Genomic DNA, 22444 nt, shown 5'->3' with positions numbered 1-22444 from the left:
CAAAGAATAACTCTCTTATGTGTGAGAGAGCTCTTTTGTTTTGTTTAGTCAGATCTTCACTCCCAGTATTGATTTTCTGCTAAACTATTTGATAAAATGTATTAAAAATTGACCTTACATACTTAAACTAATAACAAAAAGCACCACAGCTAATAATTTTTTAACTCCTCCAGAATTCTTGGGCAGAAAAGCTGGAATTTATGAGATGTGATATTCTTATGCTGTGCACTGTGCAGAAGTTTGTCTGAATGTTTCATTTACGTATTCTGTCAACAATATTCATTTTTATGAAGGTGCATCCTAAATGCAGATAAAACACCCCCAGAAGCCCTATAATACAAGATGTTTCTGAATAATGATTCTGGTGTTCAGGGCAGCCTCTACCCTGGATCAAATAAGGAACTCCTATCTGCCCTTCTCTGGAATCACACAGTGCATTTTGCTATTGCATTTCCAACTCAATATGCATGTTAATCAGAAGTAGCCCTTTCCCTCTCCCAGTCACACAGAGATGCTATCGTTTCATTTTGAAGAGTAAGTTTCACCAGACCATTAATGGCTGCTTGGTTCTTGCTTCACCAAAGCCATTCCTCATTCAGCAGAAAAGCAAACCTCACTTGGTCCGATTTCAATGCAGTGACATTTCCTCACATTCCCTTAGTGACACCAGTAACTGACCAATTCAGCTCTCCCAGTGCTGAACTTTAACTTACATGGTTTTGCAACATGAAGCCAATCTTTTCATCAGTAAGATCATCACACACATCATGTGCCTTCCAAGCACCAACCCTGCAGACAGCAAAATGTGCCCTGATGCTTCCCCAGCACGATGTGTTATGGCTCCTTGGTCCGTCAGGGTCTGCTGCATAGCTCAGTGGAAAGGCTATCAGTGTCTCCAATTTTAACTGCAATGCATCCTTTCAAGGAAATGCATACATTTCTCTTGATCCTTGCCAGACCTATTCTTCTCCAGAAAAAAAGCTCAGAGTCAATTGATGCCCCTCTTTGCTCCAGATTCCATTAATTTCTATGCTATTAACATGAGACACACAAGTGAGCTCATAGGGCCTTAAATTCTAGATACCTCTCCCATCTCTTCCACCCTGCAGCAGTCTCTTCTCCCAGGCTTCTAGGTTAGACATTCCCAGCTGCTGCCATGGTCTCTCAGCTTACTAGTGTGCATGAGAAGACATGAAGTTTTCAAATCCTTAATTCAGCTCAGCTTCATTATTACACAGGGCTGGAATCACTTGGCTGAGCAGGAGAGCTATGGCTCAAGAAAGAGAATTTGCATCAAGTACCCATGAAATGCTTCCCTCTGCCTCAGGAGCTGATGAATCCAGCAGGCAGGCCAATTTGGCACAGAGATGGTAGTACATCAGTAAGATAGCCCCACAAAGATAACAAAATGAAAATATGTGAGATATGGGTGGGGGATACACAAAACACAAGTTTTGGGGCTCAGAGGAGAGAGGAGTGGTAAGGTGGGTTGTTGGAAAGGAGATGAGAAGAAAATGGAAAGGAAACAAAAGAAGGAATGAGAAAGAAAAAGGCACGGCCAAAAATAAAGGATAGGAGAAAAGAAAATAACTACAGAGACTTTCAATTTTTTTTTTTTTTTTTTTTTTTTTTTGGTTAATCAGGAGAAAAGAGTTCAGCTTCTAAAGGAATGAGGCTACAGTAAATATTTCTCATTAGAAACAGCATCCAGTTGAGCAGACTGAAGGAACATGAGAAGACATACCCAAGTGTGCACAGAATACATGACTCAGGTGTTAGGACATAATCGCAGCAGTAGGAAAGAGACAATCCTTTGACTGAAAAAGAGTGTGAACTAAAATATAGAGAGGTTACATTGACTCAAATGGTGACCCCTTTTCCTCCCTTTATGAATATCTACTCCATATCTATCTGTTGCTCATTGTTGTCAAAGGATGCTGCCACGACATCATTCACAACCATTTGGTGGGTAAATATGACACACCAGACAGAAACAAATGAATGCTGTTGCTCTCAGAATGAACACAGAGTATGTGCCTACCAAAACTAGCAGAGAGGACATTAATAAATCATCATAACATCCCCCCACAAAGATTGGTACCCCTCAGAACTAATTTAATGCTGTTAGCTTTACAGTCTAAATACGGTTGACAGTCTTTGCTAAGTCCCGATGTGCCTAGACTTACAGATTTGTAAACCTTGTATGAATTTAATCCCTTCCAAACTATCTTCCCTTCCTTTACAAAGTACTATGAATGTAGACCAGAGCTTTTAAAACTAGGAGCCTGGCTCTTCTGAGAAGACTCTAGTCTCCTCGGAACAATATGCAAAGCAAACTCAGGGAGGGAACATGAGAAAAAAGAGAAGTCTTCTTTCCTCCTTCTTTTTTTGCCCAAGACTCACCAAAACAAGAGTCTAGTATTGAATATTCAGCACTGAATACTAACTGCTCAATAGATGGTCTGTTTGCAGAGCTCAAAGTGGAAATGACCCAGCAAGGAGGAGAGGTGAACACCCTGCTCCATCCATGTGATTAAACTGCTCTGTAAACGCAGTCCTCCCCACTTCTACCCATCTCATTACAATGGAGGCCATTTGCTGCCCCTACCACAACTCATTTTTAAAAAATGTTTGCATTAGAGGGGCCCCTGCACCAGTATTGTCCCCATGACTCTACATTTAGGATAGGAATGTGAGTCCCAGCTCGGGAAAACCTGCACTAGCCAGGCAGTCCAACCAGCAGGATGTGCTACTGCCACTGCTTGGGAAGAAGGAAGCACTGGCATAGTTCACAGAGGAGCAGAGCAGGGAACAGTCCCTGCTTTCAGCCTGCACAGGGCGTGGGGTGAACACCACTGGGCAGCTGCCTTGTTCTGCCGTGGACCTTGGAAGTCTCTTCAGTTCTCCTCCTCTGAGTTAAGACATTTTGCTGTCATACAGTGGACACCCAGGAGGCCAAGCTGTGACAGAGGCTGGTGTGCAAACATGACACACCATTTAGCAAATGTGTCATTTGCACTATGCCTCTCATAGGGCCAAATTTCCCTTGATAACAAAAACATAGTTGATTCTACCCTTAACCTCAAGAGGTCCAAAAGAAGCAGCCTTTTACTTACACAAAGTGCATGTTTCAGACCTGTCCTGCCAAGAATTCCTGCTCCAGCTCTTTCATCACGTTGTCCCCAGTGGGACCTCTGTCTCACGTGCAGGACTGGGCACAGCTCCTTTCCTGGTGGCCCTGGGGTGCCAAGCTTGTTAGCCAGCAAATCTCTATCCTGCTGCTGAGCCTGGTCTGGCAGACAGAGAGCTGGAGCTGAAGGGCTGTGCTGAGGGGTAGGTGATTCCCTGCACCACCACACGAGCCTGTGGACGCAGGAACACCCACTGCAGGAGCAGGTGTCTCTCATCACAGAGCAGCACAGGTCTGCCATGCCCTGACACACAGCACCAGGGCACCAGGACTCCACTTTTATATTGCTCTGCTCCGTAATTTTTTTTTATGGTGTCTATCAGGCCACTGTCACCTTAAGGACCAGCCAAGAATTTCTGTTTCCCCTTTTGCTTAAGCTTTTTAAGGAGTAAAGGAGCAGGAAGGATTTTACTTCCTCTGAGCATCAGAGATAGCAACAGCCAGGAGTAGGGTACCTAAAAGCACTAAGCACTCATTTGCTTAATTAGGACATTCTGCCATAGGCTCGTGTTTAAAGTGAATGTCAGATAAGGGTGGGAACCATGCAAGTCAGGTTGTTGAGGATTTTTTCCCCTTTGAAGGGTAAGGTTTTGACTACTTTCTACAACTATCCATGAATTTCATTCAACAAATGGTCTGTTTCAGCGAGATCCTAAAATATTAGGAAAACGTACAGCCTTTCCTGCTTGGGCTCTAAAACAGCTCCTGGTTTTTTGCAGTAGATTGCACATTTGTCATACGGTGCTGAAGTGTCCTTAGTAGTAAAATGGACGTTCTGTGAGGTCTTTTGAATCAGGTGTGCATTGCTGTCACCATGGGGGAGCTGCTCTGAAACACAGGTGATTCCACCCAGCACCAGATGACCAGTCATGAGACCCCACTAACCAACTGGGCTCTCCCTCCATATTTCCCTTCCTCAGCTGTAGCTGAGGTAGTTCAAACACTCCTGAAATAGTTTAGCAGTTAAAAGGGTTCTAGAAAGGAGAAAAAAAAGAGAATGTATTAATGGTTTTAACATTGTATTTAGTGGTACTTCTACTTTTTGCTTTTTTCACTATTTTTAAATTTCCTTTGTCACTGCATTTCTGGTATTTTATTGCTTTACAAGTATAGCACAAGCTAGATCTCAACATACAGACCTCTACAAGAACAGAAAGCTCCTGTCTTTTTTTTTCCTTTGTTGACCTGTAGATCTCATTTGCAAACTTATATTTTTTATAAGACATTTTTCATTTAATGAATTTTACTTGCCTTAATATGAACATCTCTAAGTCTTGCCCCAAGTAGCCAAACCAGCTGAAGAAACAGGACTCTGATAGTATAATTCTAAGGAGTGGAAGTTTAAAAAGAGAGGAAAGAGAAGGTGAATGACAACAAGTATTTCTACATACAGTATTCTTTAATTTAAAAAAAAAGGCGGTAATTTCTAACACTTGAAACTTGGAGTCCTTTCTTCCAGGCAAACATCAGTTTTTTTCTAGATATGATCTCAGCAAGGAAATGAAAGCCCCTAGAGAAGAGGATTTTGTGGTTTTAATTGTTTCAGTCTCTGCCATGGGGTTTGTGAGCACCCAAAGCTCCAGCCCAAAGTCTGTCAGTGATGATGGCAGCATCAGACTGTGACTACAGCCAGTCTAGAGAACAGATGAAATCCCAGCATTTGTCCCCAGCCTACTACTCTGAAATGAATGCCTCTAATTCCCAGGGCTGTAAGTTTCAGGGAATCAGTCATTCAGAGAATATTCTGGCTATCTGAAATATACTGTTTGCTCTTACGATAATATTTTGGTATCCTGCACAAAAATGCTCAGCATAAGCTGCTAATTAGTTGTGAACCTATCATTCACAGCTTTGAATCAGCTCCTTGGTCCCTGTAAGAATTTCCATCTCAGAGAAATTATGTTCACCTACCAATAAAAGAAAACAAAGTGCTTAACTGTAGCTGAAGTGAAGGAAACAAGACAGCACTGAGCCCCGCATTTCACATTTCAGACTTGAGGCAAATTAAGCTGCAAATGAGCTTTCTCTTACTGGGTGCAGTGAGAACCAAGGCTCTGTTTAACCCTCACCACTTTTTCCTGATTTCAAATTTATCATAAAGGGAAGAATGGTCAAAAGCATTTAATTCAACATGTGTTTATAAGCAGACAGCTCTTGCAGTAAGCAAGAAAGACTCTGATGCTGACTTTACGCACCATCTCTAACACTGGCTAGTATTTCATAGCTAATAAACTACTCTTGCTGCAAATCTCCTGAGAGAAAAATAAATGTAAATTAAGACAGGCCAGTACCACAAATTATGCATGTAAAATAGCTACAATTAAGTTATTAGACATTTCCAGCTGTGGGAGGGATCATTACATGCTAACCCTGGGCATCTGCCCTCCCTCAGGCGCACACATGGACTTCAACAGGTGTTTCCCTTGCAGAGCCACTGCAGCATCAGGACCCATGTCTAACAGCAAATTATATTAACTTTAAAAGTTTCCAGAAAGTCCCTGGCACATATATACAATTCTACAGGATCCTAAAGAGGTGAGTAAACATGCCAGTGGTCCAGATATCCTAAAAAACCTGCACAGGCCTCCACTGGCTTAATCATCACCACATACTCTTCCTTCCTACACTTGTTATCCATATGATCACTCAGCCATGGAATCGCCTTTACACTATCCATCTTCCTCACCAGAATGTCAGCAACCAAATCCCCTCAGCTGCCAGGATGCTGGGCTCCAGCAGGGTGGGATCATACCGGGTATTCATTTTCAGACACAATGAAACAAACAGAAAATCCAGCACAGATGCAGGGAAACAGACAAGAGCGTGAACTCAGGAAATTCACAAACCTCAGCACTCACAGAATTTTGAGCTAATTATTTGTACTCCAATGTCATCAAGTATCCCCAAAGGACTGACCTTATATTTGTATTAGTTACATGACAGCCCACCACTGCTCTCAAGGCGTTGCTATGATCAATCAAGCCCCAGCTGTATATAGGCCACCTCTTCAAAAGTCTTGATCTGAAGAGGTACTAAAATTTCATCACCAAGCAGATTTCAGTGATCCCGCGGTTTGGTCTTTAGTTTGCTATACCAAAATCCTATGTTTGGAAATAGTATTCCAGAGGATGCACCTCTTTATGACCATCCTAACTTGCAAACCAGCTGAAAATTAAGCTAGCAAAATACAAAGTTGTTTACATTCAGAGACACTGCAGATTTTACAACTACCCTAACCTTCTTCCTTGCCTGCACACTCAATGCATTGCCAGCTGAAAATCAGCCTTCTTTTCTAAAGGCAAGCAAGCCAACAACCCTGATGGAAGCAGGATACTCTTCTGATGACTTTCTGTGGGACAGCTGTAACAGCATCACAAGTGTCTTAGCACAAAATGGTCTCTTCTACATTTGAGAAGGTCTTTACTCAATATATGTTCACTATAGTAAGGGTGCACCTGAAACAGACCGGTTGAGGCTGCAGCTTTCTTTACAGTACACTGTCAGAATCCAGAGTCTCTTTTGTAATGAGTATTACACTCAAAATCTTGAGGACTGTAAACCATAAACTCCAACTTAAATAAATGAAAGTTTCCTAGAGTTCTATAGCTATTCTTATGCAAAACCTTGTTTTAGTTCTTTTTTATTTCCATCCTTTCAAAGCTCTTTACTGCAGGTAAATATTACAGAGCAGTGAAAAATATCACAGTTGCCTCTCCCTAAGAATTTTAGAATTAATTCATTAGCAGACAAGTAAATCATAAAATCATTATTTTCTCTGAGTTAGACTTAAAAGATGAACTTCTTAGGTCAAGGTAATTTTCATCACATTTCAAAATCTCTAAAAAATCCCAACAGATTTTACAAAGTTATTAAAACCCCCTCAGGAATGAAGACCTGATCCAGTGACAGGACCTGGGTTTAGATCCTTGTTCTGCTGCCGCTGCTGAAGGCAGAGGGAGATGACGGGAATTGGGCCCTACTGTGCAAACATTGCCCACACAAACTCTGCAGCTCACAGAAAAGAAAACACTTTTTAAAGCAAAAAACATTGTTTTTTGTTTCCCTGCTCCATTTCTTTAGTTTGCAAAATCTTGTAAGATACAAAATCACATACAACAAATACTCAGGTTCAACTATATAACAGACCAGTGGTATTTCTTCTGCATCTCCATATGGTATCAAATTTAGGATTCAAAAGAATCATTGGATCATCCTAACTGCTCAGCATGTTAGAACCTTAATAAACACAAAATCTAAAATATAAAGAACGGATTTTTTCCTTATTGGAATAAAAAAGTATGAAAAAAGTATGAAAAAAGGAAAGTAAAGGAAAAAAGCCAATAGCAAGCTTCCTCTTTACTGTGTTGCAATAAGCAAAGCAAACATTTTTCAGAAGCAAAATCAACCATTTGTTTGGATTAAACAAATCAGGACCGAGGATCACGCACTTTAGCATCATACATGCATTCTGAAACGTCACAGCTCCATTCCCAACTAGCATTCAAGTATTTAGTATCAATACTGGTGATTTCATTGATTGAACCAGGATATGAAAGCCATTAATCCTCTTCAATCAATGCTTAATATGCTATATCCATTTTAAATGACAAGCTCGTAGCAAAGGTCACCCACCACTGCTGCAACAACTCTCTATGTTGATAAGAAGATACACTGAAATCTGGGCACTGCCACAAAGTTTTCAACGCAGGCAGTGCAAGCAGCTTTTCGTGGTTCAAACAAACTGCTTTAAGGGCCTAATCCCGACGTCCTTGACAGCGCTGAAAGGCTTTCTGCTCATTTTAATGGGCTTTGGATCAGTTCCTAAGTCCCAGCTTCAAGTCCCAAGGATCTCATCCATCTAGTGCCTGAAAACCAGCGGAGGTTTTGCCTGGCTCCGACACAGGAATAAGCAGGCCTATTTACTGAGCTGCGCGGCAAAGTTACGCTTCAAGAACGCGCCTCCTTGGGCTCGGGCTCCCTGAGCGGCGCGGTGGGACCTTCCCGGGGGTGCCGGGGCAGGGGTTCGGCATCCCCCGGGAGATCCAGGGCGCCCCGCGTCCCGCACGCTCCGAGCGGGCGGCATCCCCTGCCGGGCCGGCTCCTGCGGCGGGGCCGGGGCTGTGCGCCCCGCACTCACCTTGCCCATGTCACTAGGGGGGGCTGCGGCTGAGCAGAGCCGCTGTGAGCGCCCGGGATCGCCGCAAAGCTTCCCCCGCCCGCTCCGGCCACCCCTCGGGGAGCCCCGGGCCCGGAGCGCCCAGCCCGCCCCAGCCCTCTTGCCAGCCCCGGCTCCTCCGGGCTGAGACGGGCGCGGTGCCGCTGTCCCAAGGCAGCTGGCGGGCACGGAGCTATCGGGTTCCGGCGGGGCTGCGAGGTGAGGGCAGGGCCGAGCGCAGGGCAAGCCCCAAAAGCCGGATACATCCCCACGGAACGACCCCCTAGTGCTCCACAGCGAAGGGGACTCCGGCGGCGGCTCGACGGCTCCTGGCCCGGCTCGGGGGACTTACGAGCTTGAGAAACTACACCCGGGGATGAGCCGCCGACTGACGGGGTTATAGGCGGCGGGAAAACCGTGCGATGAAACATGTAACAGACCCATCGACAAGGGCGTGTGGCCCTACTGTGTGAGCAGCGGCAGAGCCCCGAGGGCAGCGGCAGAGCCCCGAGGGCAGCGGGAGAGCCCCGAGGGCAGCGGGAGAGCCCCGAGGGCAGCGGGAGAGCCCCGAGAGCAGCGGGAGAGCCCCGGGAGCAGCGGGAGAGCCCCGGGAGCAGCGGGAGAGCCCCGGGAGCAGCTCCTCGCCGTGTCCCGCCGCGCCTGGGCTGGGCCGTCGGGGCCGGGCGCTGCTGCGGGGGCGCTGCCGCTGTCCCGCCGGACACCTGGGGCTGGGGGCTCTCCGGGAGCCCAGGCGGCCAGAAAGCCCTTTGGCCTTGGTGACAGCCCCCACGGGCCACTCCACAGATTAGAGGAACGGGAACGAAACTCTTTGGAAGCACACGGCACTGTTGGGATAGGTGAAGGAATCAAACCGCTCCCTGCCTTAAAATTAGAATCGCGGGTGGTTTGTTTTTGGTTTTTTTTTTTTTTTTTTTTTTTTTTTAATCCCGGTGGTTTAGGGAAAATCTGTTGAAGATGAATTAAAACATGACTGATTTTTTTCAATGAAGCCATATTTCTCCACAATGCAAAAGGATCTTTACATAACAACTGAAACTCAGGAGAAAAGCTAATTGGATTAAGTCCTGTGAAAGGGAGGTTAAGGTGTCTGAATGAGACAACTGCAAAGCTCCACTTTTCTTGCCATCTGCTTAGCAAGACTAAAGTGTTTTCTGATTAATATTATCTTAATCAATCATGCTGCCTCTTATTACAACCTTACTGAAATTAGGAAACGAAGTTCCTTCTGTCGGCTAAGCACGAGAATCGATAATTCTTAAAAGAGGGACAGAAAATGCGGGGCTTTTTTTGTTACGTTTGTTTTTTTTCTTTCTCTAAAGGCCCGCTCCTCTCGACAACGAGATGTTGCCGGCAGTCCCCTTAACCCCGCCTAGCAGTGCCGCCGGACGGCAAGAGAACTTTATCTAACACCGTCTTAGCTCCTGCACACGCTCTGACCCGAACTCAACGATTCCTTCCCCGCCGAACACTTTCTCCCCAGAACAGCTCGCTTGGGTTTTGTCCCGGGGACTCCGCAGCACGTGTGGCCCAAACGCGGCTGGTGTCGCCGGTGGCCGGTGAGGGGCCAAGCCTGCCCGGTGCATCGAGCGCTCCACGCTCGGACCGCTCCAGGAACAGCCGAGCCGGGTCGGGCAACACCCCTCCCTTCTCTCTTTTCCTCCTTGTTTTTAATCAATATTTAAATTTTACAAAGAGCCCATCTGCCGCCTTGGGAACTAGGGATGAGAAAGACCTTCGCAGGTTTGTGGCGGCACGGAGCGAAGCGGTTCCGAAGCGGGACTGCCTCTCTCTGTCGCCCCTTGCCCCGTCTCCACCTGCACCAGATTGCCCGGCACAGTGCCGGCAACACCGGAGGAGCCGGGAAGGAGCGGCGAGGCCCCGACAGAGCGGCGGAACGCGGCCTGCCGAGGCCGTCGGGGAGGCGCGGAGGGGACCGGATCCCTCTGCGGGGTCGGGGCAGCTCAGCTCCGCGGCCGCCTCGCCGCCTCGCACGGCGGTCACAGCCGGCGCAGCGGCTGCCAGAGGGGACGGGATAGATCAGGAGCGGGAGGCGGGAGGGCCATTCCCGGGCTAAGCCCTGCCTAACCTGCGGGCTGTCCGTCTGGGCGGGCAGGCAGGGAGGGACGGGAGAGGGAGGGGGTGTTCTCCTCCGCTAATAAAATAAATGAAAATTTCAGAGGTGACTGTGGCGGCCGCCCGCCCTCCTCGGCAGGCGGAAGCCCGGGGTAGAGCAGAGGCTGCGGTGGAAACCGCGGGAGCGCGGGCAGGGGGGCGGGAGGGAGCGGGAGAGCAGGGGCCATCGTTTCGGGAGGCTGCCGGCTGACAGGGGGAACATCTAGGCCTGGGGCCTGGCTCCAGACCCCGCCGCCCCCGGGCCGGGCCGGGCAGCAGAGGCGGCCGTCGGGTGGCGGAGCGCGGGCCGCGGCCCTCGGGGAGGGCGGCCTCGCCTCTGCGGCAGTCCCTGTCCCCTCCCGCCGGGGCTTCTCCCCGCTGGCGGCGCCCGCTGGTGGTACTTCGGCCACGGTTCTCCCGCCAGGTTACAGGACCGGCCGGCGCATCTTTTGGAGGTGCGGGGAGAGAGACCCAGCCCTGCCCTTCCCCAAACTTCCTTCCCTCCGAATCGGCCCAGCCCCGACTTTGCCCGCGGGACAGGATGACCTCGGTGCTGGGCTTGCCCTAACCCACCAACCATCTTCCCTAGCAAACCCAGTTTTCCTGCCCAAACTGTTTTCCCGCTTCGTTGCTGCACTAGCCTAAGTGAGCGCCTAAAACTAGAAGCGGGGAGGCAATTAGTTTGCTGGCCGACAGCCTATGATGAAGGGCGAAAAAAAAATTAAAACAAAACAAAAACAAAAACAAAAACAAAAACAAACAGAAAACACCCTCTGCTCCACCGTATCTGCAAGTGGAACCATAGGGGTCCTCCAGCCCCGGAGCGAGAGCTCCCCCTCCGCCTCCCCGCTCCCCGCTCCCCGCTGCCCCGCACACGCCCGGGCTCATTTGCCTGCGAGGCCGGTGCTGCGGGCCGCTGCCCCCGCTGCCCCCGTCGCCACGGTCAAGTTGAAAAGTCCTCCCTGAGGGCGAAAGGAGCCCGCTGCCTGCGGGGGGGACTTACCTGTGGAGTCCATATCGGGTTCCTCCAGCAACCCGCAATGCATGCTCTTCCCATGGACGGACGGGAGCCCCAAGGTCCCGGGGTGTGCAGAGCCCCTATCTCAGAGATACGCAGGGGAGAGGGAGCAGGGTAGCGGCGAGGGGGTGGGGAGACAGGACACAGGCAGATAGTTGGGGGGGGGGGGGGGGGGGTGTACAGCGGGAGAGAGGGACACTCCGTAATCCAGCGGGGCAAAGCCAGACCCGTCAAAATGTTTGCGGATGTTTCATGGGAAAAAGCATCATTTTATAGAAGCCCTGATGGGAGAAATGTCATTGATAGGCCAGCCAGCCTGATGAATGGCTGCTACTCAGATGGGGATGTGGCAAGGCTCAATGTGAAGCCCATTGTGATGCTGTTTTGAATAAGAAAAGCTTTCCTCCAAAAAGGGGGGGCCTTAGATCTACGCAATCCCAACACTTCGACTTCCCTCTTCTATTAGAGCATTAGAAACGTTTTTCTTATTTAAAGTTCCAGCGGTCTTTCCACTCCTCCTTTCCTTCCCCCAACCCCCACCCAAGGTCCTTGGCTCATTACAGACCGAGATCAAAATTGGCTTAGATCTTCAAACGGGCAGTAGGTTTGGGGTTGTGCTCTTTGGGGCTGCCGGGTGTGCGTGCAGCGCGGCCGAGCTCCCCTCCTCCTCCTCCTCCTCCTCCTCTTTCTCCTCCTCCCGGTGGGCGCTGGGTTAGGATCCTTCGCGGGCACATGGCATTGGAAGCCGCACAGCTTCCCAAATATCTTGTAAGCTTAGTTTACTGGAGAGAAAAAAAAAAAAAAAAAAAAAGAAAAGAAAAAAAAAAAAAAGGGCGATGTGTGTGGGAAAGAGGGGTGTGAGGATAGAGAGAAGTTGCCAGTGTCTCTGCAAGCGATGCTGGCACTGCAGACCTGCAGCGGGGACTCTCGTGCGTTTCCCCGGGCCTCAGGGAGAGAGAGCAAGGCGGGGTGGGGGCCGCTCGCCACCGGCTGGTCTGGCAGCGGAGAGCGGCTGACCCGGAGAGCTTTCCATGGGACCGGGCGGAAAGCAGGGGGGTGGGAGATCCCGATTGCCAAGAGAATTGAAGAACTAAACGGGTGCATTTTCGAACTGGTGTTGCCTCCCAGCTTTAGTCCGAGGATGCGAGGATCCCTTTTCGGGTTAGTGGACTGCGGGGGGAGAGTGGGGCAGGACAGAGGATGGAAAAAGTTGCTTATTCTGCGTGCCGTTGTATGTGCTGGAAGTGGAAGTAAAAGTGCAAAGCTAAGGCTCTGATAAAAGTGGCTGGTTTAGGGAAGGAAAAGCTGTGATTAGAATATGAATAGAGCTCCAGGAGAGGAAGAGAAAGGGGGATTATAGCTGAATTACTTTGACCATGGACAGAGCCAACGTTTTCCACTCTTCTCCCCCTCTCCCCTCCCTACACCCAGACTACCCCCCTTCCCTCTCCCCGTCGGGAAAAAAAAAAAAAAAAACAACAAAACCACCAACTCCACGCAGCAAAACAAGCGGCGAGGTTGCTAAAGAGGAAGCTCCGCGGTGCCTTCCCATCCCTAGGCGGGCCGGCGGCGGGGGAGCCGGCGGAGCACCTCGGCCCCTCGGGCTGGGCCGGCGGGCACCGGGGGGGCCGCTGCGCACCCCCACAGGCCGAGTTTTGGCGTGGGGACCCCTCCAATGTGCACTAAGTAAAAATAATATCGGAGAGAGACGGTGCAAAATCGAGTACGCAGCCGGCGGAGAAGCCCTCGCAGCGGCGGCAAGGACGCCGGCCGGCTCTGCCCGCCGCGGGGATGCGTCCTGCGAGGCGGGAGCAAGGTCTTCGTGCCTGATGCTTCTCCTCCCTCTGCCCTCTACACCACAAAAAACAACTCGAACCCAACGCAGGGGCTCTACTCCTTCCCGACGGCCATAGCAATGCCGACGGGGAGCTTCCATCGCTCCGTTCCCCGCAGCCCCCGGTGCCGCCGGGCTGGCTCTGCTCCAGGCGGCGCCGCACCGGGGCCCCGACAGGGCGGGCACGGCCGGCTCTGCCACGCTGCCTCCCCGCGACGGCGCGGCCTGCGGCTCCTGCTGCCGCCCCGGCCTTGCCCAGAGGACCCATCGGCCCCGGCCCGTCCTCCTCGGGGCTGCCCGGCCCCCGGCTGCCGCCCCCGCGGGGCTCTGGCCCGGCCGCCTCGCCCCCACCGCACGTACCGGGGAGCCTCCCGCTCCCGCAGCGAGCGGACAGGCTTAGCCCCGCGGCAAAACGCCCCTGCGGACTATGCGGGTGGATTTTGATTGTCACAGCCAAAACGGTGACATTTCTCCGCCTTTTAATGGATTTCCCCCCATTTTTTTTTTCTCCCGGGGCTTTATCGTGAATGATGCAAGCCCTAAGGGGGCCCGAGGGAAGGCCGTGGGTGAGGGCCCTTCGGGACCAGCCTGCTCTTTTCAGGAGAGCCCAGGGCTCCGTGCGGGGGCAGAAGACCCCCAAAAACCTCAGGGACATTTTTGTCTCAGAGCAGGGCTCGTTCTTCAAGGGGTTTTGAAACCCTCGTTATCTTTAAAACCCAGGAGGATGCCGGCGGCGCCGCCTGTTCGCGGGGAGTTACCTGGCGTCACCACGGCTTCCAGCGGGTGGTCACAGCGCTCGGCAGCCCCGGGGCGAGGCGCCCAGCCCTGGGCCGGCACAAGCCCGCGGGCACTCGCCATCCATCGCCCCGTGGCGCGGGGAGGTGCCCGCAGGCAGGAGCCCAGCTGCTGGAAATGTGGAACACATGCTGTGGCAGCCGCAGGGGATCCCTCACGGGCACCCTGCACCTGTAGAAAATTCACCTTCACCGGTGTAAAGCTTCAGAGATGCTTTTGTGTTGCTGGTATTTCAGAGATGAGCAGAACGAAAATACAGGATTTGTGAAGATAGGGATATGCTCTTTCTGGGGGCGATGAAAAGGATGGGATTTAGCACAGCCTGGAAGTCTGGAGGCTTGGGCTGTTCTTTGACAGGATGCAAAGGTGTGTGTTCTCTATGGAGGATGATGCATGGGTAGGATCAGCAGCAGCACTTTTGTTAGACCAGAGATACCTGCTGCAATGTGTTTACTCCCTGCCTCTCCAGGTTAGTTCCTGTCCCAACATTCTTGTGGAATATGTCAATGCTGTTGCCTTCCGGCTTACCTAATCCCCCCTCCAGTGTCTCAGGTCATCCCAGTGTACTTCATAGCTCCATTAATATTTCTTGTTTGGGTTTTGCTTATCTATTTAAATAGAATCTCATGCTTCTGAATATCACATAGGACACATTAAAGTACTTTATTCTTCTGAAAGCACAGAGCATCTCCTGTGCTGCAGGCTGGCAGTTTTCAGATGGAAGCACTACAAGTCACTAGCTACAGTTTTTTATTTAATACAATGGGCAGGTCTCAGCAAGGATGCAAAAAGTATACAAATGGGAATATTCATTCCAAGTTCTTGCCTATGCAGATCATCCACAAGCCATAAAATATATGGAGATTAACCCTACGCTGCATCAGATTATGCATTTTGAGTGGATCGGGATTCAGCTGCTATTGTGAAAAGAATATCACCTTTATTCAAGAATACAAACTTTTGTTGGTGCAGGAAGGGAGAGCGAGATCATCAAGAGAAGAGAAGACACATTCCAGGCTTCTGAACAGCTGCATGCAAAGCTGACATACCAATTTAGGTGACCAACAGATAATGAGTTTCTTTTGATGGTTCAGCTAAACAGAGGCAGAATGGAAGTATGACAGTTTGTATCAACTTACCACCCAGGTATTTTGAGATCTTGCAGAAAAACACATTTCTAGGACTGTCTTTTACTCTACAGCTGTCTGTGCCAGTAGGCTGTGACCACACTTTTTTTGACATAAAAAGCTCCTTATGCTGGTACTAAACTCTGAGCATCTGTACTGAACTCTTAACAAATATTTTGGGGAAAAACCCCAAGAAAAGCATTTTCAGCAAAACTACTGGCACAGGAACAAAAAACAAAACAAAACAAAAAAACCCCAAACTGTTATATATTAATTTAGCTAATTCTACTAAATGCAACTTAAGGCTGAAGCTGTACTGAAGTTTTCCCATAGATTCCCAGGCAGCCTGCATTAGTTTCAGGAATGGATGGGAATTGCTCGTAAAAGGAGTTACATAAGATGGCTCTTTGCAATACCAGGGATCTGAGTTCAGTGACTCAGGGGATCCTTCTGGATCTGAAGTATCTCTGTGAAGACTGTAAGGTTGCTGGCAATAGCCAAACACACAGTGACACTTCATTATTTTATCAGTGGCCTGCAGTGAGTGGTTCCATATTTCCCTGCCTGAGCCAGCAGCCTCCTCCTCTCAGTATGAACCCATGCTTCTGTCAACCTTCCTTTCCAGCTCCGTTCCTGTTTCTGCTATCTTCATCTTCTGGGCAAATCCCATGGAAGAAACAGAGAAGGATCTTGTTTCTGTACTGGCTTCTCTTTCCCACTTCCTCATCTTTATTACCAGAACAGGAAATGTTAACTTTATTTTACATATATTAACACCCCTGAGGAAGCTATATGTATAGGTGAAGGACAGGATATGGAGTAAGCTGACAGATGACTTCTGGAATCAACTCTGTGTCTGTGCTTGGGGAACATGATGCTGACAGATGCAGGAACCGGGAGTGGAACATCAAAAGGCTGCCTAGGTAAACAAGTGCACCAATTCCTTCAAAAGCCTTTAATTGACACAAGCACCACGAGAAAGTGGCTAGGGCAGACACATATGCAGGTATCTGGGAGAAAACTATAAGAGCAGAGGTATGCAAATGATGGATTGCACATGCACAGGGCAGGGGGCACCTTCCTTTTAGTTGGAAAGAAAAGTAACATGAATTGCAGCTGGTATGCTGTAACTGTAGACATTTCTGAAGCCAAGTTTTGTTGAAGATGAGCACAGTCGGCCTTAGATGATCTTCTCTTATTAAGGTCTGTGAAAGGAATTTTGCTCAGCCGAAGCTCTTTTCTTGTTTATAAAGTAGTGCAGTGACAGTGTTGCCAGAAGAGACCACTGGTTCACACTGGTCACTGGTCAGTCTGCAGGGAGAAAGGGAATTCACTCTCCTGGGTAGTATCAGCATATGTTGTTGAGAAGAACCACTGCTCCCAGGACTGCTGACCAGAATGCTCAGCCTGGGACACACTTGATGACTTGAGTTTGAGAAAAGGGCAAGCAGTCATCGATTTCCGAGCTTACACCAGATTTAGCTGGCTTTTGTTGTGTGTGGCTGGTACTAGTTACCAGAGGATTTGTACTGTGTGTTGGAAGAAGAGCCAGCCCTAAAAGCTATTATAGACAACAGACACAGAAAAGATCCATTCCAGACTGCATCTCAGCTGCCGAACAACTGGATGTGAAGCTGTCATATCCTTTTAGATGATCGACTGATAATGAGCTTCTTTTGATCTGCCTGGAGCACAGAGAATTACCTTCAGTGCCTGCCTCTGACTTGCAGGGGGAGGCTTGAAGAGTTTAAGTTTCCAATTCACCAGGAGTTCAGGGGAAAACTGTTTCCATTATTAGAACATAATTTTAGCAAGAAATTAGAACTTTGCTGTTAAGCATGCCAATATCTTTCTTAGTTCTTGAGCTATTTGCTGTTAAGCACGCCCATTTCTTTCTTAGTTCTTGAGATATTTCTTAGTTTATAAAATTTTATTGTCAAGTAGACAATGACAACGGGGCACCATCTGCAATGGTAAAGCATATGCACAGGTCAAGGAGCTCCCCAAAACTCAGGCTAGGGAAAGACAAAGGCTCTGCTGCAGTCAGCAGCAGGGAATTACTTTTGATTTGGATCTAACATGCTGTTTTTGTACTGACTGGGAGGTGGGGATAAGGACATGCACAACAAAGTTATTGGAAAAAATATGTGGTCACTGGAACCACCTCGGAGTTACCTGCCTCAGGAAACACAAAAATAAACAGGCAACCACAGTTAGGAGAACAGACAGCAGTTTTTTTTCCCCAGCAGTGAGATGAAAAGAGCAATGGGCAGCTCATGAGCTTGGAAGAATTTTTTGGAAGGTGAAACAAAGGCCTAAGTCCATTTGCTGGGTAGACAACAAAAATTTTGCTGTTGATTTTGAGACAGAAAGAATAAAGCCATATAGACTGCTTTTTTTTAAAAAAAAAACAACTTCAAAAATTCTCTTTATTAGCTCTGACCTAGGTTTGGAGAGTTTAACTGAGAGTTCTGGTGTTTTGGGATGTAGGTATGTTCATACGTAAGGAAGGCAGAGGGGCTGCATTTGCCTCCCACGTTCATATGGTGAGTTCTTAAATGATTGCAGAGAGGCAAAACTGAGTCATGCAGTCTTCACTACCTGAAAGCACAGAGTCTGACTGGGGCCACATATCCAGGGCAGAGTAAGATTGACAAAAGTAGATGTTCTTACTCTTGCATCTTTCTACCCCTTCCCAAAGAAAGGAACCCCTTTCCTCCACTGAAATTGGTGGGCCCATGCTGAGATAGAAGAATTTCATGAGAAAGATGGACTGAAGTCAGAATTCGATTCAAACACATTCAAGTTCCTAGCAGCATTTAGGTCCAAAACATGGGTCCATTTCTGGGCTTCTGAGCCTTAGACACAGAAACTGGAATCCAGATCCTCATCGTGCCTTGCACACGTTAAGCCTCCCAGCACTGGTCCAGATAATAGTAACGAGTCACCATCTGGCTGGATTTTACGGTTTGATGAAGTGCTCAGTTTTAAGGCAAGCACGTGTCTGGCACCTGGGGACTGTGGAGCCCTGATCCCAGTTCTGGCACAGTTTTTCTGTGGCCCTGGGCAAGTCACGTCCTCTTCAGAGGAGGGGATTCATCAAGTGCCCCATGGCCCTGCTGAAATGGCAAAGGGCTGTAAAACAATCCTCAGCTCCAATGGGAGGAGAGGCCGGCTGGAGGCACTCCCTGCCACAGCTCCAGAGGTGCTTGTGCTGAGACACGGCTGAGGAGGGCTCCTGTGGGAGGGCTGCAGGCCAGTGACCTTGTTTCAAGGCCTATGCTTCCACTCACTAGGGCCATCCTCATCCTCAACAGCCTTGGGGCAAAGTACAGTAGTATTTTTAGCCCTTCTAGTTTTGTTTTGCAGCTGTGTGACACTAGTTACTGTCAGGCCTTACAGGTGGTCTGAGCAGGGCTTGCAAATTCATTGTCAGGTGCACAGCACTTTTCATTAGTTAGCCATTTGTTACCACAAACCAGCGAAATATTCTTCAGTCTTTATAGGATTTTAATTATTATGTACTCCCATTTTGCTATAAACCACAGATATTTTCTTTATTTACCATTAGAAAACATGAGAAGAGACATAGTAATTTCTCATCATCATGAGTCTATGTTTTTCATTGGTTTTCCTCCCTGTTTAGGCAAGAAATAAGGAGTCCAAAGAATTAAAAAGCTCACTTTGCTGGACATTGAAGCTTCTTTGTAAGAAAAACTCTTAACGAGATATGGGCATTACAAACAAAACCAATTGTGCATAGTGGGGAGCCCTTCCTTTACTTTCATCTTAAAATTATTACATCTCAGTATGCCTTTATTTCAAAATATATCCTCTTTGAATGGTTTGAAAATTGGCCAGTCTGGTTTCATTTTCCTTTACAGTTTGTTTTTCTTATTTCAATGTTTGGATACATTTACCTTAAGAAAAAATAAACATTAAATACCTGTAAGAGTTACATAAATGATCTGAAGTGTAGCTGTTTCTCCCAACTCTGAACTAGTGCCCTGTGTTGCTCTCAGCTCCAGAACTGGCCAGAAGCCCTGTGCTTTGCTCTCTACCCCACAGCATTCTGCAGCTCAGCCCTAGCTTCATTTTGTTTCTCACAACCAAACAGTAGGGCTGGACATGTACAGTATTCATTAGGATACATAGCATCTAACCCTTTATCTTCAAAGCAAGTGATAACTTATACTACATGGAGCTAGGTATCTTTTCCAACAGCAGCACACAGCTCTAGCTCACATCAGAAAATGCATTGCATCTGGTATGGGCCTGATGCTGGGACTGATGCTCAAGACCTGGACACTATATACAGGGAATAAAGAAGTTGCAATGGAATGGAAACCTTGTGGTACTTTTCTAGCCACAGCTCTTAGAGCTAAAGCCTTCAGATTGTGTCAGGTGCTGTTCAGAATACGGTATCTAATCCAGTAGTTAGACAGTGATGGCAGGGTTGATCTGGGCAATACCAGCTCCAGCAATGCAGCTATGAGCTGACATAAGACTTACTTTCTGAAGGCATCCACAGTATAAAAAAGGGGGGGAGGGGAGGGTGTCTGGGAAGATAATTCAAACCGCTGCAAGGATGAGGCTCACCAGATGAAAGTAATGTGACAGCTCTGGGGTTCTGTATTTTACCTCATCAGTCCATGCATTATAATTTTTTCCTGACTATAGTAGGATTCCTTCCATGAATTGCCACTTTGACCAACCATATTTCAGGAATCCATAGCCATTTGTTCTGTTTCTGCTGCTGGTTTTGCAATGCTTATTCCATTGCCAAGAGATTACTTGTAGGTGTCAATTATGATGGAACATAGAGAGATGCCTCCTAGAGAGACATAAGAAGTAAACATCAGTTTCAACCCAGATCTGCACTCAAATAAGCCTCCAGTGTAGGCACAGGCTTAGGTCAGGCAGCAGTGATGTATAAACACAGCTGATGTAGGTATCACCAGAGTAGCTGACAGTGGGTTACCCTTACTTACTGCCTGACATGTCCAGTTTCTATACTTTACTGGATCTATCAATCATTCTTATGGCTGGTCCTTTCTTTCTTCCTAAACCCCAGATATTACAGGATATCCTTCATCCCCAGGCTTCCATCAGCTTGAGGTGAATGAGCTGCAAGGCTCCTCCTCAGGGCTGCACACAGACCTTTTCTCTCAATGAGGTTACTCACGAGCACATTTTTTGTTCCTCCTCCATCTCTGCTGTAACTGCTTCAATTTCCACATATGCAATGTACACATTGCTTAGTCTTTCATGTCCTGCAGCTCTGACCACCCAACCTAGGGAGAGGACTAGGGAGCAAGGACCCTTATCCTCAGCGTGTTTCTGTGGTGCCCCCCAGCAGCCGTAGCCTTAGAGGCTCACTCCCTCTGCTGGTGCTCCCGAGCCGCAGCTGGGCATCTCAGGCACCAAAGCACAAGTTGCTCATTCAGTTGAGGCTTTTGGTTAACCTCTTCCTCCAGTGTGGAGGATGTCACTCTCTCATTCTCTTAAAACTCTTTTGTAAATAACCCTGAGCTGTTTGGATGCTGGAAGAGGTGCTTCAAGTGCTTTTCCAATCCAGTTTGTGCTGTGTTGACATCTGTGTTGTCACCAGTCCAACTGCAAGAAAAATGGGGGTGGGAGGGAGAGAAGGAAAGTAGATTGTATTTCTTCAGGCTTGGTGTTTAAGCCCCAACACAAAAGTTCAAGTTTAGGCATTTAGTTGAAGGCTAAAAAGAAATCTGCTCAGGCTAATACTCATCTAAGCTCAGAGCTAAGAGAACAGAAGCAACATTATTGCATGAGCAGTGTCAGGATCAGCAGGATCGTAAAGATCAGCACACAAAGTTCAGACACATGAGGAGCCAAAGAGCATCTCAGGACTTCTACATCATAGGCAGTGTTCCGTATCCTCGCTGACCCAGAGTGCTGCTTTTCACTGAAGGAAATCTGCATGTTGATGTCCTTTGCTTAAAAAGTTAACTGAGTAAGGGCTCATCAGTTTAGAGTACTAAATGATTCTTAGTTCATCCACTGCTTTAGTTCTAGGCTTAGACCTCATGAAAACAATCCAGCTGTTCCCCTTCTAAATCCTTTCAGGGTCACTCAAACCTGCTTCAATGTCAGAGAAGGATTTGTTGTTCTTCCTAGGTTTGGTTTTGTTTTGTTCTTAAAATGTTTTAGCTATGTTCATATTTTTAAAAAAGTTCTAGAGTCCTATGACAGCACACTAGGTAATGATCATTACCTGGTGTTTGCAGCCTGTCTTTTCAGGACTTTGAGCCAGTGTATTATCAGATCTGCTACCATCAGTAGGAATGGAATGGGTATCTGTGTGCTGTATCATGCACTTGCTACATATGCAGTTACCTCCTCCCCTGAACTTCACGGAAGCGTACATTTAGTTGGCAACATACTACCAGTACAAGCACACCACTGCTGGCACACAAATGCACCTGCATGCTGAAATCTCACTCAAAATGTCTGATCTCAAGCCCTTGAGAAAGTAGTTCCATTTCTCTAACACTGACATTATTTTAGAAAATTTTAACACTTTAATGAACATACTTTAGGAACAGAAAATGGTTTAGACATTTTAACACCTTACCATCCTTACACAACTGTTAACATATTCAGCCAGTATTATTTAAAACATTTATTACAATGGTTTGGAAAACATTTTTAACCTCTATGAATAAGATGTGTATTTAGCTCTGCTTATGACTAGCCCAGCAAAGACCTTTTCAAACACAAGCATGGGATTTTTTGAAGTGATCCAAGTGCTTTGCTGGACCATGGCCTTATTCCTCAATTCCCACATGTCCTGTTCATGACTAATCAAGGCTTCTGAACTGCTCCTGGTGTATTTCACTGACAGACTCATCCATGTCAGCCTAAACACAAGGAGGATATGTAAGAAAGATTTCCTACTGTCTTGCACCTCCCTTCATTCAGATTTTAGAGTTTATTCCTGTTCACCAAAAAAACTCCCAGTGAGATATGCTGGATTTTCATATAATTCCTTAAGGTACTTTTTTGGGGTATTTTTCATCTTGTTCATTCATTGTACTTAGCAAGTTTTAGCCTAGGTATGATGTTCATGGATTGCAGCTCTTGGAATAAGAGTTTACAGGCATAAGGTATGCGCAGTGAAGACACATGACATGAAGATTTGCAGTAGTGGCACCTAGGGAAA

The 22444-nt window shown here is 47.7% G+C and overlaps 2 protein-coding genes across 2 annotated transcripts in view; both read right to left on the bottom strand.

Moving 5' to 3' along the window:
- The window catches only part of RFX4 (regulatory factor X4), an 83979-nt gene extending 75203 nt beyond the window's left edge, over positions 1–8776 (bottom strand). Inside the window, exon 1 of the mRNA XM_058805927.1 lies at positions 8328–8776. Within this exon, the coding sequence (XP_058661910.1) occupies positions 8328–8776 (449 nt within the window). The remainder of the gene's footprint in view (positions 1–8327) is intronic.
- Positions 8777–18904: 10128 nt separating this feature from the next.
- Positions 18905–22444, bottom strand: part of POLR3B (RNA polymerase III subunit B) — a 72361-nt gene continuing 68821 nt past the window's right edge. The window contains exon 26 of the mRNA XM_058804683.1: positions 18905–22435. Coding sequence (XP_058660666.1) covers positions 22306–22435 — 130 coding nt within the window. The 3' untranslated portion in view covers positions 18905–22305. The remainder of the gene's footprint in view (positions 22436–22444) is intronic.

This window comes from Ammospiza caudacuta, chromosome 5 (assembly GCF_027887145.1).
Source record: "Ammospiza caudacuta isolate bAmmCau1 chromosome 5, bAmmCau1.pri, whole genome shotgun sequence".
NCBI lineage: Eukaryota > Metazoa > Chordata > Aves > Passeriformes > Passerellidae > Ammospiza > Ammospiza caudacuta.
This window is presented reverse-complemented; position numbering and strand designations above follow the sequence as displayed.